Genomic DNA, 18,489 nt, shown 5'->3' with positions numbered 1-18,489 from the left:
GTGATAATTTGGAAATATGATTTCGCCGCTAATTGAACTTTAAAAATATCAACTGAATGTTGAAAAACGAGTTTCCAATCAATATGCCCACAAATAGCCGTAAATCTTATGGTTTTAATGCCAGTTGATTTAATATTTACCGTTTCAAACGACAAAAAGAAACATCAATTTGAAAAATGTGCTAAATGTTATGCTCAAACCTTTCAATAGATTGTTAATCAAACATATGTTGAAAAATATATAAATATTGTGTTTAATCGGAGATAAAAATCTTACATTTCAATTAGTCAATCGTCGCTTGGCAACAGCTGAAAAACCGAAATTCGAAAAACACCAAAACGATCGCCCATTGCGTAAGGGAAGAAGAAGAAGAAGACCTGACTCACAGCTGCTTTACACCGTTTACACTGCACGCACACACACACAACACATACTTATTCATGCATGTGTACGTGTTTTTTCTTCTGTTGAATCGATCCGGCAACGACAACAGCGACGACAACAACAATAACATTATAGCCGGTATGTTCGGTTTTGTGGAGTGCAATAAAAAACCAAGCCACATTTGCCCGCTGCATTTGTATTTTAGTTGTTTGTTATCGTCATTTGTGGCTATTTATTGTTGATTTTGTTTTTGTTTGGATGTCTGGCCAAACTGGTGTTGTTGTGCAGCTTGTGCGCTAAAAATAAACGGCACATAATTATAGCCGTTGGCTGCGACTTGTTGCACTTACACTTCCAACATAAATACACAAACACACACGCACACACACACACATGTACACATATGGCCATGCCCAAAAGTAGCAAGCGAACCAGCCAAACAACTGTCAAAGAGCACACGCAGCCAAAAGAGAGCTGAAGAAAGAGAGAGAGAGAGGGAGAGAGAGAGAGTCTTGAAAGAGCGCGCACTGCTTAAGCCAATTACTTTTGCGTGCTCTTTGATTGCCGTTGGTCACGTCGTCCATTAGCCGACGTCCGTTCAAAGCCAATGGACCAGCACCAGCTCTGATAGGTCACGTATGCGCATACGATTATTGTTAATATCTTGTCCTGATGTGTGTGTATGTGTTAATCTTCTTGTTGCTATGGTGCTAGCTGCTAACCTTGGCCTAAATGTTGAGTCGCCAGCATGTTTAGCTTAAAGACAGATTACAAGTTGCTTTCGGCAGCATTTGGTCTAAAGCTCAACAGAGCTTGAGCACAGCAGCAGCTGCAAAGCTTTAAGCTTAACTTAGCAAAGACACCAACCCCGAAAAAGACACTGTTAATGCACTGTTAAAGAGCTTTAGCCGTTTCAAATATGACAATTTCGATAATTTTGTTTAAAATTTTTTTTAAATTTTTATTATTCACGTAAATTAGCTTAAATTATGAAATAATCATCAGAATATGTACAACATTGAAATACTACAAGAAGGAATATGCATGCACTGTGAATGACCCGCGATAAATAAAACCATTTTTAGTGTGAATTTCTTTTGATTTTTGTTTTGCATGTGCGAAATTAATGTGGGAACCCAAAAAAACGAATTTAGATCAAATAGAAGTGCATCGAGGATATCTATTTATCATGGGCACATTTCTAGGTCGAGTCGAGTATCTAAATGGCATGTTGTGTGTGCGATTTGCGGCGATGTTCGAGGCGATATTCGATTGATTTATTCTTTATCTGCGACGCAAATGCATCATGGTCTCCAGCGAGCTGGGGTCCAGTGTGGCCGCATGCTCCAAGTCCTCGCTGCTGGCATTCTCCTCGGCCACATTGACGAACGTGCTCGAGAGTTCGCCATTCAGCTTATTCACGCTGCCCGTCGCAATGTCATACATGAAGATCTCCTGCTCCGCCGACTCGCTCGATCTGTGGAAGATATGGAAGAGATGCACTCAGTTAACTTTTGTGTATGTGGCTCTGACTGATTGACTTACTTGGCCACCAGCAGCACCACCGACTGCAGTTCGAGGTCTGTGCGCGATTCCTTTTCCAGCCAGCGTTTGAAGTTGTCCTTGGTCGGTTTCTTGACCAGCGTCTTGACCAGATCACCACCCAAAAACTTGACCTCTTTGCTATCCACACTGCTGCTGCGTGCCTCATTCGCGTGCGCCTCAACTGGAGCCAGCACAACAACGCTCACAATCTTCTTGCCCAGCAACTCCTCGCTCTCGGGTATGGGAAACTGTGCTCCGTTGATCTTTAGCGGCAAATAGCGATTGTATTGCTGACGTTCGCCAGCCAGTTCCACCGGTCGCACCACAGTGGCATCCGTGCGCACATATTTCTCACTGACACTCTGGCCCTGATCGGCTTCGTAGCGGACCACCTTCACATCCAGATTCTGTTTCTGGGGCAGCGAGTTGCTCTGCTTGACGCGTTCGATTTGCTTCTCGCTGAGCGACACCTTGTCGCCATTGGGCTTGACCACGGTCAGCACCTTGTTTGTCTCGGCCAGCTGGGCACCGCCGCCATTGCCATAGAAATGCTGCAGATGCTCCGCCGGCAGATTCTCGAGCGCAATGTCACCTTGCTTGTCATAGTCCAGCACCGAGATGTCCGCGTTGTTCAGTATGCCGGAGGAGAAGAGTTGCTGGCGCAGATCGTCTGGCACCTCGTCGGGCAGCTGCAGCAGCGTCTGCGATGCCTTACCATTGGGCACTGTTGGTGGAGTTGGAGCTGCCGACGATGTGCTCGGAGCAGCAGCAGCAGCTGCAACTGCTGGTTTGCTTGGTTTTCCATAGGACGATTGCTGCTGCTGTTGCTGCTGCTGTTGCTGCTGCTGTTGCTTTTCTTGTTGTTGTCGCTGCTGCAGCTCCTTGAACACATCCGAGTGATAGGTGGACACACTGAAGGGTGAGTTGTCAACAGCTGCTGCCTGGGATTGCCTGGGTTGCTGGGCTGCATAGCTGCTGCTCTGTGGATGCACCTGAATCACCTGCTCGCTGTTGGCCTGTGAATACTGGTTGTAGTTGGCATAACTGCTGCTGGTGGGCGGAACAGGTGTCACCACCATAACCTTCTGGCCATGTGTGGACTCGGCATAAACCGGTGAAGATGTTGCACTAACAAAGTTGCTGTAATGCTGCTGGTGATGATGCTGCTGTTGCTGCTGTTGCTGCTGCTGCTGTTGCTGCTGCTGTTGCTGGGCATGCTGCGTGGAGCTGGCTGTGATATAATGGCCAGCAACTGGCTGGGCAGCAGTGGCGGCCTGTGGTGCCAGATTGGGTGCGGGTATATCATGAATCACCTCATTGCGATTGCCGCTGTAGCCAAATGACTGATGTGCCAGTTGCTGACTCAGTGGATTGTGCAGCGTTTCCGTAATGTGCTGCTCGAATTTGGGTATCGACTTGAGCAGCTCCGTTTCCTTGGACGGCTTAATATCAAAATAGTTGAGAGCGTGCGAGGAATATTTGTGCTCCTGTTGCTGTTGTTGGTGTGTCTGCTGTTGCTGGTGTTGCGTATGTTGCTGATAGTAGTCGGGTGCTGCTGTGGGTGAGTGCACAATAAACTGCGGCTGTTGCACAAACTGCGGCTGTCTGACAAATTGATATGGCTGCGGTTTTGTCTGCGTTTGATATTGCTGCTGCTGTGGTTGCTGCTGCTGTGCTTGCTGCTGCTGTGCTTGCTGCTGATGTGCTTGCTGCTGATGTGCTTGCTGCTGCTGTGCTTGCTGCTGTTGCTGTTGCTGATAGTTGACATTTTCCAGCTTGAGTGGCAACTGCAATGGCTTCACCTGTGCCGCCGGTGCGGGCGTTGGGCGGAACTTAATGGGCTGATATGGCGCTGGCGTGGCACGCGGTGGCAACTCGTGTGCTTTTTGCTGGGTTGGAACTGGTGTTGGGAAGAATGGCACCTGGACATGCTTATGTGGCGGCTTCTGATATTGCTGTTGCTGTGGCTGCTGCTGCTGTGGCTGTGGTTGTGGCTGATATTGCTGATTGTGATTGATATAGAATTGGGATTGCTGCACCAGCTTGTTGAATATGGTCTGCGAGGATGTTGCGGGCAACTGTTGCTGTGTTATGCTGGGCCTTGTCGACTGTTGCTGCTTCTGATAGAAGTGTTGCTGCGATGTCTGCTGCTGCTGCTGCTGCTGTTGTTGCTGATGTTTGATTGGTGCAGTGGGTGGCCTAAAGTAGTTGCTGCTGTGCTGGGTGGGCAACTGTTGCTGGCTAGCAAAATGCAGCGACGATTGTTGCTGCTGGTGCTGCTGCTGCTGATGGTGATGGTGTTGCTGCTGTTGCTGCAGCTGCTGCTGCTGGTGTTGCTGATAGTTGCTGCTGCTGCTGGTGGCAAAGAGTTGATTGGAGCTGGAGCCGCCACGTGCAAAGTTGCTCTCGCGTCCATAGTCGGCGCGTGTATTGGTTAAGGGCAATGCGACCACCTGTCGCTGAATGCTCTCCGCATTGTGCTCCTCCAGGATGTGGCCACTTTGATGTTTGCTCTCCTCGCCGAAGGAGACATGGATGCCACTGTTGCTGTGATACTTCTCCGAGTCGGGATGGATGATGGTGCGCAACGTGGTTGCCTTGAGTGGTGGCAGTGGTGTAACCGGGTATTGTATGATCTCCTCCTCTTCCTCCTCCTCGGGCTCGTCGTTGTCATCGTTGTTCAGCGAGGCAATGGGTGACTCCAGATGCAGCTTGTTGTTCTGATCCTTCTTGTAGTTCACATAGAACACATGCACTTTCTCCTTCTTGCGCTTCTTCTTCGTCACGAGGGGCTGCGGTGGCTCCTCGGCCAGCGTCTCATTCGCATCCTTGATGATGATCTCAATGATGGGCTCCGGTGCCTCCAGATACTGCGGATATGGCGCATAGGCGCCGCCATAACTGCTCGGATATTGCGCTGTAAAAAATACGATGAGTTTGTTGTAAAATGGAGCCAAGTGCAGCCAAGTAGCATTTACCTATTGCCTGCTGTCCATTGTAGTAGCCCGACTGGGGATAGTAGTTGTCCACGTAGCCAGCACGCCGACTGGCCACCTCCGGATAGAGATAACCCGCATTGCCAAAGTTGTACAGGGTGCGCTTGCCGCGATTCTCGCCGACCACCGACTTCAGAGCCTTCGACTGACGGGTTGTTGTTGTTGTTCCTGTTGCTGTTGTTTTCGTTGTCGTTGGTTTGCTGCTGGCAACGGTTGTGGGCGTGGTCTTCTTGGTGGATTGGCTGATTGCCGGCTCATGTTTGGGCTTGGATTCGGTTTTTGGCTTCGTTGTGGCTGCGCCGACAGCTGCTCCAACTGCGAACAGCGCCAACTGCAAATCAAAAAGGCCGCTTTAATTTATTTTAACCATTTCTAGTTGATTTTTATTTACATTTGCTGATATAATTGCTTGCCCATTTTAATTAAAAATTTTGTTACGTTCGCAAGGTCGAGACCCCCAAAAAACGATTTATATATGTATATATATATATATCATATGTGGTTAAATAAAATATTAAGTAAACATTTTTACCACAAAAAAAAAAGAAGAAAAAAAATCCAGCAAGCAAATTTTGGTGAATGCCCAAAAGTGGTAAATTAAAAAGGCAATGAAAACAAATATCAACATCAACAGCCGAAAAGTGTTTTTTGGACGAGCAAAAATTAGCTGAGCAAAGTGCGGACGTGTCTTGAGTCCGTGTTTGGCATTGGGTCAATGTCAAGTTGATTACTCGACCACATCTCGTTCCGCTCAACTTGATGGGTTAAAGGCAAGGCACTCTATGGGAGCAAAACAAAAGTAGGCACAACACACACATCTTTTCAATTTTGTGGCTTTTAGTTTTGTGTCTTAATCGAAATTTATCTGTGTCAGTCAAATCGATGCGACGGACTACTTTGCCACACGTATGTAGCCGTGAAAGTTACGCCAAAGCGCAGACTTGAATTTCAATTTCAACAGTCGCAATTTGCATTTCAACAATATACGAGCAACAATGCAGGTGAGTCAACGAATTGTGTACACACTGTACAGTGAGCATTCGCATTGTGTGGCTGAAAACAATGCTCATAAATACAATTTATGTGATATTGATTTAATCAAATAAAACACCAATAATGCCAATAATGATCGATACTGTTTGGCTAAGTAATAAGTTAGTAGATTTAAATAATTATCAAAAGTTATACAATACAATATAAATCACACGGATCACAACAAGGCAATCAGAAGGCCCCTATTTAAATTTAATAAATGTTTTGGTTTTTATTTGTGCAACTTAACGCAATTCATAAACAGCAATTGAATAAATGTTATGAACAAGATCTAAACGCAAACTTTGACCTCAATTTGATGAGTGCTAAATTGACCCCTGGCTAAAGCCCCTTATCAGCGCAACTTGTAATAAAATAGAAAATAACTTTGAACGCTGAATAATAGTCCATTCAATAATATTATTTTTACTCTATTTTATTAATTTGAGTGCTGATTAGTTTTGTGATATTTTTGAAACCAAAAGCGTGAAGAAATCTAGCAAAGATATCATAATCGGTTCACTAATTGTGGTTAATTTATTATGAATATGTTGGCTAATCAAAAACACAAAGATAAGAAAATAATATGTAGAAAAGTGCCTAAGATATTAAAACTTTTAATATGATAAACTTAATACAAATTTGCAGCTTGCTTAAAGATTAATGCGTTGTAAAAGTCAAAAGCTGTTCAAATAATAGTTGCTTATTTTGTATTTTAAGCAGTATTTTGAAAGGTTGAATATGAAACAATTTTATTAAAATTTAAATATAGCTTTCGGATTAAGCAATTAACTTTTTATATGAATCTGATTGAACTCTGAAGAGTTTTAAAGAGTGAAAACACAATACTCAAGATGAAAGGGAAAACTTCGGAACAAAAGATATTATCTGATAAAAAATTAAACTCACACTTAAGATTGAGATTTTAATCGTTATATTGTACTAGATAATTGAAACGTTGAAAGAGAGAGAGAGAGAGAGAGAGAGAGAGAAAGAGAGAGTACAAAGAGAGAGCAATGATTCAAGCAGCGCAACTCCTACTATATATATATATATATGTGAGTAAGTGAGTACTATATGACAATGGATGATGGGACTACAACCAAAAAAAAAACCCACAACAAGTTGTGTCTAAGCCAGCTGCAGCAACGCCCACTCAGCTGTCTCGGCCAACTGCCAATGCAACTGCCAACTACCAACTGGCAACTGGCAACGGGCAACTCAATGTGGAAGTGAAAATATTTTTTCGGTTACTACCCCCACTGCCCCACTGCGGCTCAGGCACTGCTGGCATTTGACATTTGGCATTGCCATACAAAAACCCAAAAAAAAGAAGTGCTTTACTTTCTCAAAAAAAAAAGGTGGGGAAAAAAAGTATTTCTAGCAAGTTTTATTGACTGCAAATGTCAGCATTGTGGGCGCCGACATTTGATTTATTATAATTGAGCAATAATCGCATATAAAGTGAAACTCGCACACATAAACAAAGCCGAAAAATGCGATCTTGCTGTATGTGGATCAAATGGCGTATGCGCAATCTGAGATTGCACAGATCAAACTGACACATATACACACACAGGCTGGGTGTGTGTGAGTGTGTGAGTGTTGAGATGATAATCATTATGGCATCGTTGTCACATCGTTGTAGCTGTCAAACGAGCTGATTCGTCAAACGTCTAAAACGGAAGCTGTGCAAAGTCTTTTGACAACACTTGCGGCAAAAATGCTTTTGTTTTAAATTCATTTTTTTGTTTATTGTTTTTATTGTTTAACCTTTTTTTTTGTTTTCATATTTTTTCCTTTTTTTGTTTTTATTGCTACTATGGCTATTGTTGTTGCTGCTGTGTCGCCTTAGTGTGTGATTTCTGGCACAGCACTTGCCGACACACATTTTGACAGACGTCGCGTCGTCATCTTTTAATTGAAACTATTAAATCCAGCTTCAACTTTATATAAATAGGCAGTTGGCAGTAGTTGTATGCACTTCAAATTGAGTCTGCATCTGAATAAAAAACGTTGTTAAATATTACGACATCTTATGCTAATTATGCTACATTGTCACAGATCGAATGGGTGCATAAAATAAATATAAAAACAGAAAAAGAAAAAGAAACGATTATTTAACACGACCAAAAGCTCAAAGAAATTATCGCGAATTGGTCAAGCGTGGATTAGCATAATGAACTGACCTACACCTGGTGCCGGTGGCTGGTTCGCTCAGCTCGGTAGCTGGGCAATAGATGGATTTATTAACACATGAATGCCTCACCTCGCCCGCCCGCCCGCCCGCTCGCTGACCAGCCGGACAATCGAAGTGCAGAAGAGCCAAGCGTGAACAATGGGCCAAATGTCAAGTTAAATGTAAAGCAAGCTGCAAAGATTTGGCCAAAACAAAGCCAAAACAAATGCCATTGATGGCACACAACGTGAAAGAAAACTGGCGCATAATCAAAAAGAAAGATGCTAACAATGGGAGAAAGTTAACACACACAGCACACACACTCACACACACACCAAAATACACCTATACATACATATATATATATATATATATATATATATATATATATATATATATATATATATACAACATACGCACCGGGCTAACAGCAAAGTTGTTTACAAGCTAATAAATTTTGTTGGCCAGCAGCTACAAAACAGCAGCCCCCCACAACAGCAACAGCAACAACAATAACAACAAACAAAAAACAACATTAACATTTTGCACACAATTATGTAATGCATAGAAACAATAAAAATAAAAACTTTGACTAGCATTTAGTGAGCAAGTGTAAATCAAAGTCTTCAGCGGCATCGCATCTTTGCTTAAGAAAACGAATTTAATTACCAAAGCGCAACTTTTAGCTTTGACTCCGACTTCGACTTCGGCTCACGATTGTGTAATGCAAGTCGAAGCTAAATTATGGCCAAAATGAAAGAGACCTGGCTAAATTATACAGATGCTGCCGCCTCTGAAGAGCAACTGCAGCACTTTTTTTTTCCTTCTTTTATCTGGGCAGCCAAAGAGCTAACTGCTTTACAGCTTCACAGCTCTGCAGATCAACAACTTAACCACTTGTGGCTTGTGGCTTGTGGCAGCTGGCTGCTGACAGCAAATTGTTAGTCACCAGCCATTGTGCCGCTTGGCGTGTTTGGTGTTTACAAGCGTCTATTAGACACCCAGAAAAAATTGGCACTGATATTTCAATAATCAATAAGTCTTCTCTGAATCATACAAATGTTTTCGAAAAATAATACAAATTATTTTAAATTAGAAAAGCAAATTTCAAAAATTATGCTGACTTTTTCAGAAAACGTTCTTTCGGTTTGTCTTAGATAAATTTCAAGTTTTCTCAAAAATAAGGTAAATTTTCTGCAAAATAAAGTGCGCTACTCTTGGCGCCAAAAGTCAGTGCATTTCAATATATTTTTTTCTGAGTGTAGTGAAATCTGTAGACAAGTTGTAGACAAGCCACAACAGTAACAATTTCAGTATGCAGATTGCAGATTCCAGATTACAGATTGCATACTGTAAAACTGTATTAGTTAGCATATCAGGCTGTTAACTGATGACAAATGGCTAGCATAGATTCTCATGTTGTTGCCAATTTGCAATTAGCTTTTTGTGCCTTTTGCGACTGCTGTTGTCACAGCTATGATTAACTGATGGCAATCTCACAACAACGCCCTACAACAACAATAGCTGCTGGTGCTGCATCATGAGACTGCTAATAACTCACAGTTGGCCCAAACAATTGGCCAAAAACCGTTGCCATCATGCACTTGATGATGAGCAGTAATGATACGTGCAAGATGATCTGCATTTGTTGGCCATGGGAACTGTTTTCCCACTCCATCAGACACGGCACAATTATTTTCCACTTGCTTGGTCTAAAAGACAACTCAGAACGTCAACACAGCTAGCAAAGTGTGTTTGTATGTGTGTGTGTGTGTGTGTGCCAGTCACAGTCAATTAGATAGTTGAGCGGTTAGCGAAAAACTAGAAAGGCAAATTGTGTAAATGTGTTTTGCATTTAGCAATAGCTTAAATAAATTATATACAAATTGATGTTTATGGTCATGTTTACAAGCATATTCAACTTAAAAGCCACTTTCAAATGAAATTAAGATGCAATTATTTATTACTGGAAAGAAATAGAAAACAATAAAAAATAATATCTAATCTGAGTCTGTGCAGAAAAATATATAAAGTTCAAAATAAATTAGATTAAAAATAAAATTTAATACTTAATTATAAATTTAAAAAAATAGAAAAATTAATATGATTTCTATGAGTATTGCAAAATTGGTTCAACATTTGTTGCACGGATTGCGTAAGCCAAAGAAAAAAATAGTTTTATGATTCAGTAAAGATGCCCAATTGCAAATGCATGCGACACGGTTTAAAACCGGATATTTTAATGATAGAAATAGCAGACTCTGAATTTACAACATTTAAATACATTACTTCTAGATGGAGCAGAAAAATAAATTTGGCAGCACTAATTGATATTATATTTCAGTCAGCTGTTGGAATATTGCCAACTTATTTGAGACAGAGCTGCACAGAATTTTCAAATTGCATCAGTGTGAGAAAAATAACTTTATTTAAATAAGAGCATCTTTGATGTGAGCATGAGAAGTTGATATTTTAGTGTATTTGATACTTAGACTTGCAAACTTGTATTGAATTAATTTTGTTGTTAATAAAACAATTGAAACAATGAAGCAAGATTTCTGTTTCGAGAACTAACAAGCAGACAGCTCAAATAGTTCTCAGGTGGATCTGTCCCAGATTTTTTGGCTTGCACGCAAATAAAACACATGAGAACTTCTTGCCAACAGATTGAGATTTAAAGTAAAAAAATGCGCAAAAAATATATCCAAGATTTGATCCAAATTTGTGTGGCTTTCACTCAATTTTTAGGCTAACGAGGCAGCTGATGTGTGTTCTTAATTTGACTTAACTAATGACATTTTAAAGACAACATTGAATTAATTTACCTTTCAAAATAAGAGAAGCTTGAAGCGAAGTCAGTTCTAATATAAAACCAAATGAATAATTAAAACTATTAATTTAAATTGCCAACTACTGCTGTCAAAACGAGATAAACAAGACAAGTCCATCCATAAAATAAATAAATAAAAAGAAAAAGATGCGATTGACTTGGTGGCCATGAATGGCGATAATAGAAATAAAAATCTCATGGAAATTGTGTATTTCCAAGGCGTTTGAGATTGAGAAACATGTTTAGACCGTGTCATAAGTGATGACCAATATCTTCAATTGATGCACATATGTATGTTAGTCACACACTACATATGTATAAAGATTTCGCTGACTGTGAAACGACATGAAACCGTTGCGGATGTGCATGATGCGAAATTGCGTATAATAATCCTTATAATTAAAGACCACCAGAGCGGGTTATATAACAGCGCCAGTTTAAAACAACAGCAACAACAACAACAACCATAGCAAAAGGAAGTGTGTGTGTGTGTTAAACGGAGGTGTGCAAAATATATGATATGTGTCTGGCGAAAACAAACGAAAGACTTAAGCGACAAACTTAGCGTGCGATTCGCCACCGCAAAACTAAAAGGCGTAAAAATACGTAAAGCATTAATCGTTTCTTTCTTTTTTTGTTGCTGCTGCTTGGCTGCTTAGAAGTTGCATAGCCTGGTACCCAAAACGGAAGTAAGCAACGCGCCAAGCGCCAAAATTTAGACCACTATAAACACTTGGCGGGCAGACAACAAACCACAACAACAACCACATTGACGATGACAACAACTCAAGCAGCTGAGAAACAACTGAAGCAGCAGCAGCAGCAGCAGCCAAAAGCTAAAAAATAAACAAAAGCAAATGAAAGAAAAAAAATTATGAATTATTAAATGAAATGAAAAATGAAAGTGTTTTTCTGCCAGTCAAACGAATGATGATGCTGCTGCTGCTGCTGCTGCTGGGCCGGACGTCAGCTGAATCTACCTCAACGTGACATGAATTGGGCACAGATACAAATACACACACAGAGGCAGGCTCAGCTATAGCTATAGGCCCAAGCAGACAGGTAGTGCGATGAGAAAGCGATCTTCAAGTCCAAGTTGAGGCTGAAGTCAACATTGGCGGCAACGTGCCAACAACTTGCAACTGTTTCCCTATACCCCCAACATTCCACTCTCCCTGATTGTGGGTAGGTGAAGACGCCTCACTCTCAATCACAAACTCAATCCCAATCTCGGACACAGTCACAGACCCATAGCTTCAATCTCATATGCATAATAAACCAAAGAAGATGACGCTGCAGCTGCTGCCGCGTTGCTATCATCATTTATAAGACCATACAAATAAAATAACGATAATAATAAAAGAAACAAATCTCGGCACGATCGCTCATACAATGCTTGGACACAGTCAGAAATGTAAAAGTTGTTCAACCAGTCAAAGAATGTCATTGAAATTAACTCGAAATTATTTTCATCAAATGCAAATGAGTTGTTGTACATGTATTTATGACATGGTCAGTTAGAAAGATACAGCATTGTTTCAACATTTAGACAGATTTAAAGACCACTCATTGCATTATAATTATTACAATTAACATGATTTATTACCGCATTAAAAAAAGAAGTTGAAACAGGAGTGTAATTTGTAGCAGGTCTGTTTACCCTCATTTGGTATTCTTGATTGGTATAAAAAGGGCAGAAGCTTGACGATAAATATGCGAAAATTTGTGGATATAATTGTAAGATTTCCATTGTAGTTTTTACAATGTCTTTTTTCACATATTGTCGAGTTACACAATAATTAAAGGTTATTTACCAACTTATCTTCGTGAAACCACTGAGCGTGCTCAACTGTGATAAACTTATCTTAATCCACAGTTTCGGAGATTAGCTGGCTCTCAATCTTCTTACCGTTTCTACTTTCCTTATTACAAAAGCTGCCAACGCTTAACATTTTTTTGTCAGTTTGGTTTTTTTTTCATTGGAATATTTTACTGTTTAATATCCACAGACTTTTTATATACTTTATTTTATTTACTTAACTTTCATTTTTAATATTTAATTTTATTTCTCCTTATTTAATTTGTAACTTTAAATTTAAATTTTTTTGAGAGTGTTGGACTGTTTTTAGTCCGCATTTGATAAATGAATAAATAAAAACTTCAGCCTTCCAGGAAATTAAGTCAACTTTAAATATTTCACAAATTATTTTTGAAAAATCGATTTTTTACATCATTTTTGAATTGGCTTTTCACGCCAGCTCATTAGATGCAAGTTGTGAATTTTTAAATTACGCCATTCTTGGCTGCAATTTAATAGCACATCAAACACATACACACACATATATACACACATATATAGTGGAAATAATTAACACCTGTTGAGCTCTTACTGTCAGTCTTTCAGTAGCTCCTTCTCTAATTATTACCTCAGGCATTGGGCAAGTTTGTCGCCGTTGCAGTTTTGCATAGATGCACAAGTGTCTGTAGCAAATTGCCAAGTCAATTGAAATGCAATTGAACGAAATGTTGCAGCAACGGGTTATGCAAAAAACAAGCCCAAAGCTAAAATGGAAACACAATTAAGTGACCAGCGATGGAGCGTTGCACATGGTGACAATTACACAAAAGACAACAGGCAGTAGAAAGAGTGGCAGAGTATCGATCGCTGGGCGGGTGGAATTTTAGCATGTGGTAACAAAAGACTTAGGCAACAAACTTGCATACAAGTGCCTCTTAAGCAATGTGTGCCACAGGCTGGCTGCCCGCCCGCCCCGCTTAAATTAATAATCAAGCACTGGTTTAATTAGTTAAAGATACTGCAGGTTAAGCTGAAGCCAAAGCTGACAAGGTAAACGATGCGCAAGGTCGTTGCATAAAATACATAAAATTCATATAAATAAAAGCCTGAAACAAAAACACTCAAAACCCGCATAAATTAAAAACTGAATAAGAAACAGTAAAACATAAGACCGCAAACTGAAGAGTGAGAGTGAGAGTCTGGCTACAGCCGGAACCAGCCACAACCGATGCAAACCCATTCCCCATCCACACACATGTTGTGTGTGTATCTGAGATCTTTAACTGCGTATCTATTGTATCGAATTTGCATATGACGCATTGAACTGAACTCTGACGATTATGTAAGTTGTGCAGTCTGTATTAACTACGCCTGCTTAACACTCGGTCAGACTAAGACTAATTAAAATTCCAGCAAAAATGTTAAATGTTAACAACAACAACAGAAAACGGATCAGGTTGATGTTAGGGAGCCACAAATTATAGTTAACCTAATCGACGCATTAGGCTCATTAATATGCCATGCATATTAATGTTGTTGTATGCAAGGAGCTGCCCCAGAAGCGGCAACAATTAAGTAACTTTTAATTAAAATAGATGCGGGTCACGCTGATGTTTATGGATGATGATAATGATGTTGTTGTTGTTGTTGCTAATGATGATGACGATGACGATGATGATGACGATGATGTTAATGATGAGCAGTTAGTAAATGCGCAGCCAAAACTCTTGTCGTTGTAATTGCAGGCCAAAAAAATGTTTGTGGTCAGACAAAAAAAAACCGCATTCCAATTTTATGTATTTACTGTATACATATCTGTGTGTGTGTGTGTTTGTGTGTGTGTGTTTTGTGTGTGTGTGTGTGAAATTCATATTTCGTGTGTCGCCATTCACTCGTTGGCTAGAAAAACCTGTAGTCTGCCTGTTACCAGCTCGTCTTCAGTTGCCAAAGTTTCCTTTTCCTTTCGGCAGACGTTGTATTTATTTATTTATGTTTTTTTTCTTTTTGGGCAATCATGTCCAGCGGCGCATCTTTCGATGGCCAAATAATTGCATCTGCAAGTGAAAGGCATTTCTGACCAGGGCTAATGGCCAGGAGCTGTATTATAGTGACATACATACATATCTATATATATATCACAATATATATTACTTAGCTGGATGAACTTGTCAAAATTGGTAGCTCAACTTTCGGAGCACTCCAAATACATAAATAACGAAACTTAACAAATTATAAATAAATCCAATCAACTTTCTACACTCCAAATTCACATACAAATTGTTCGTTTGCATGCGTGCAGCATATTAAAAAAATGACTCTGCCTATTCGAGAGAGACATACACACACACACACACACACACACACACACAAATACACATACAGACAAAGACAAAACTCACACACCTGTAACAGGTGCTGAAGTGCTATTGTGTTCGTGGTCAGCCCTGCGGCCGTTTGTTGGACGGAAAGCGGGCCATATTGGCAATTTTTGTGTATACAATAATAACTTGGCCAATTCTACTTGCTTAGTTGGCCAGTTTGCAATGACAATCAACTTATTGTTGGTTATTTTGCGCTTATTTGCTTTGCCAACACTTGCAATTAGCCGTGTATCGCATTTGGGACATGTGTGTTGACAAAAAGCAGACAGCCAAACACTTTCTGGGTCGAACGTCTGCCAAACGAAATTACAAACAAAAATACGAAACTTACAAAACTTTTGTAAAGGTTACAAAAACGTTGCCATGAACCAAATCGCCTTTAATGATGGCTATTGATTTTTGGCATTAAAGTCAGCGGCTATTTGGCGCCTCAATTTGAAAGGCTGCTGCTGATGCTGATGCTGCCACAGAAGCGAAAGGAGGGCACGTACTCGATTTACTCGTGTTGCATGTTGATTTTGATTACACTTGCAATTGCACTTCTTCAAAATGCTACCGATGGAGTTGAAGATGAAGTTGAAGATGAAGTTGTTAACCGAACAAAAGCCACTGCAAGCTGTGCCAGCTGCAACAGACAATTCTACAGCAGGTGGCTTCATCTGGTCATTACTGCTTTTATGACCAGGTCTGACAATGCAAATTTGATGCTCGAGATTACACAAGTTTGGTTCGACTGATTGCAGCAGGTTGAACAGCCAGACCAGACTGTATGACAAGTCTAGGTGTAATGGCAAACAGGTAGTCAGCACTAACTAGTTGTAGTTGCATGCAACATATAACAATGAGCCAAGCCCCAATGGGCAGACAATTAAAAGTCGCAGTCGTAACAAGTGCCAAGTTGAACACTGGCAACTCTCAAAACTCCTGCGCTTCACAGTCAGCATTGTGCAGCGGCAACCGGAAGATGGTTTACACCTGACTTGTTGCCAGCTGTTGTTGTTGTTGTTGTGGATGTTGATGTTGATGTTGAGGTTGATGTTTGCTGTTTCTGCCACATTAGTGACATAATTTATCAATGTCAATGGGCGCATACAGCCAGGTGGCAACGTTGCAGCTGAGCGGGTCAAGCTGCTGACATCTGGCCAACAAACCCAAAAAAACAAACAACCGAAATTGTCGCTTACATAAGATTACTTACCAGCAATGGCAAACGTTGCAAGCGCATCTTGCAGGACAACAATTTCAAAGTTTGTCAATCCGCACTGCTGCTGTCTTTAGCTGGCTAAAAGTTGAATTATAAGAAATAATGCACTACACACTACACACTGCACAGCACAGACACCGATTTCTACTTGTGTATATTTATATAGTGGATATCCCTATCCGTTATCCTGCCACTTGTCGCGCGTCACAACAAACAAAACCCGACGCAGTATGCCGATCTAAAGAGAGAGAGAAGCGCGTCCAAAGCGAAACGCGGCCGTGTTATAACTGAAACTTGATGCAAAACGCGGGCCACAAGCAACAGTTGCCAAGTCGCCAAGTCGCCAAGACGCCAAGTCTTGTGCCGAATGAGAGCGAAGGCGTAAGAGAAAGAGAGTGAAGAAGACACCAGCTGAAGTGTTGTGTCAGTTCACCTCGTGGTGAGTTTGCTGCACGAGTCTGCATTGAATCTGCGCGGCCTGAGCATTCTCAATCAAATCATACTGAAAGTGAATCTGAATACACACATAGACACACACACAAACAGACACACACACAGACACACACACACACACCAACACATACACACTTACGCATTATAGCTGATTTGGCATTAAGCAGAAAACTACTTAATCATGATTACAATTACGCTTATGCGCCGCCAAGCAAATGTTTAGAGAGTAGCTCAAATTGCGCCCCAAGCCAACAATAGCTAAATGCGTGTGTTCAAAGTGCCGGCGATAGCAAAAAGGAAACAAAACTGTATATGACGGTATATATATATATATATATATATATATATAATAACACGCCGAATTGAGCTTATAGAAAATCACCAAGCGAAATGTCTGCCAAACAAATGAAAAGTGTGCGCCAAAACCCCAAAAGACCAAAGATCACAATAGCGTTTATAATGAGCGGTTATCGAAAGGCGGTTTGTTACATTGACGGTCATCAAATCATAAACATTTTGGCTTCAACAGTTAGCAAATGAGCGGCAAATAGCCGCCAACAAGAAAAGGGCCACTCAAAAAGGCAATTGCCAAAAACAGAAAAAAATGAAGCAAATTAATATTGAAACATTGATGAATGATTGATTTCATGGCATTTTGTGAAGCTACTAATGGCATATGTGTTCGAGGTTTGGGGGAGCTAAAAATATCAATAATCAGCTGAGACTTTCCTGCATTTAATTATCATTGTAATTGCGTTGCGAATTAAGAGAAAAATTGCCAAAATGTTTTCCATTACTTAATGCAAAATTAACTCACAATTGAATTGTCCTCTTTTTTGGTAATGATGGGGATTTTTTTGGATGTATTTCCCTGCGTTATTCATTTACTATTTATTTATTTATTGAAACTTTCAATAAACTATTTCATAAACTACCATTTTGCACCGGAAATACTGAAATAATTGTTATTCGTAAGCAACGGAAATTGTTTACTTCAGGTTACTAAACCAAAAAAATAAAAAAATATCAAGCCAATCTGTGTAAATCTCATAAATACCAACGATCTCAACTAGCAAAAATATATAAAGAGAAAAAATATATAAATTTATATACACAAAATTTAGTTTACAAAAAAACACATTTGGCCCAAAACCGGGTAACACCTTGTTATTATTACCTATTACAAATGAAAAAATAATCTCTTTTTGTTGGCTTAAAACGTCGTTCGAATTCGAGCGAAAAAAAAACCTCTCACACAAAGCAGATTTTGGAACTTTTCTCGTATTTTCTTTTCGTGTACCTACATTTATAAATTGTATTTATTCGATTAATATAAATATTTATAAATACTAAGTATGTCCTAATTTTATATACACAATTTGCATTTGAATGCGTCGTCAGCTGTGACCACGACACATTCAAGCGTTCAAACAAGGCAAACTAATTATCCAATAAATAAAATAAAAATCCAATTCATAATCGACTCAAAAGTTTATCAATTTTTGACAGTTTTTGTTAACAGATTTGCTAAAAGTTTATTATTTATCACCAAATGAAGACGTTTCATCATTAAGCCATTTACTGAGCTCCCAGCTGCACTTCTTCTGTAAACACTCTTTTTACTTGACAGCTTGAAAGTTTTCTTTCTTAAAGTATTCATGGCTGTGTCGAAATTGTTGTTGTTTAT

The 18,489-nt window shown here is 40.1% G+C and overlaps 1 protein-coding gene across 1 annotated transcript; it reads right to left on the bottom strand.

Annotated features, from left to right (window-relative positions):
- Positions 1–1,539: 1,539 nt before the first annotated feature.
- Positions 1,540–16,595, bottom strand: LOC6560773 (transcription factor SPT20 homolog). The gene is made up of 6 exons (XM_032734620.1): positions 16,344–16,595; positions 4,908–5,256; positions 4,252–4,846; positions 3,621–4,170; positions 1,930–3,551; positions 1,540–1,861 (listed from the first exon to the last, which is right to left on the bottom strand). The coding sequence occupies exons 1-6, from the start codon at positions 16,368–16,370 to the stop codon at positions 1,669–1,671; spliced, it is 3,336 nt and encodes a 1,111-aa protein (XP_032590511.1). The 5' UTR covers positions 16,371–16,595; the 3' UTR covers positions 1,540–1,668.
- Positions 16,596–18,489: the final 1,894 nt, after the last annotated feature.

This window comes from Drosophila grimshawi, unplaced genomic scaffold, assembly GCF_018153295.1.
Source record: "Drosophila grimshawi isolate 15287-2541.00 unplaced genomic scaffold, ASM1815329v1 contig_1369, whole genome shotgun sequence".
Lineage (NCBI taxonomy): Eukaryota > Metazoa > Arthropoda > Insecta > Diptera > Drosophilidae > Drosophila > Drosophila grimshawi.
The sequence above is the reverse complement of the archived record's forward strand: the minus strand, read 5'-3'. Positions and strand labels throughout refer to the sequence as shown.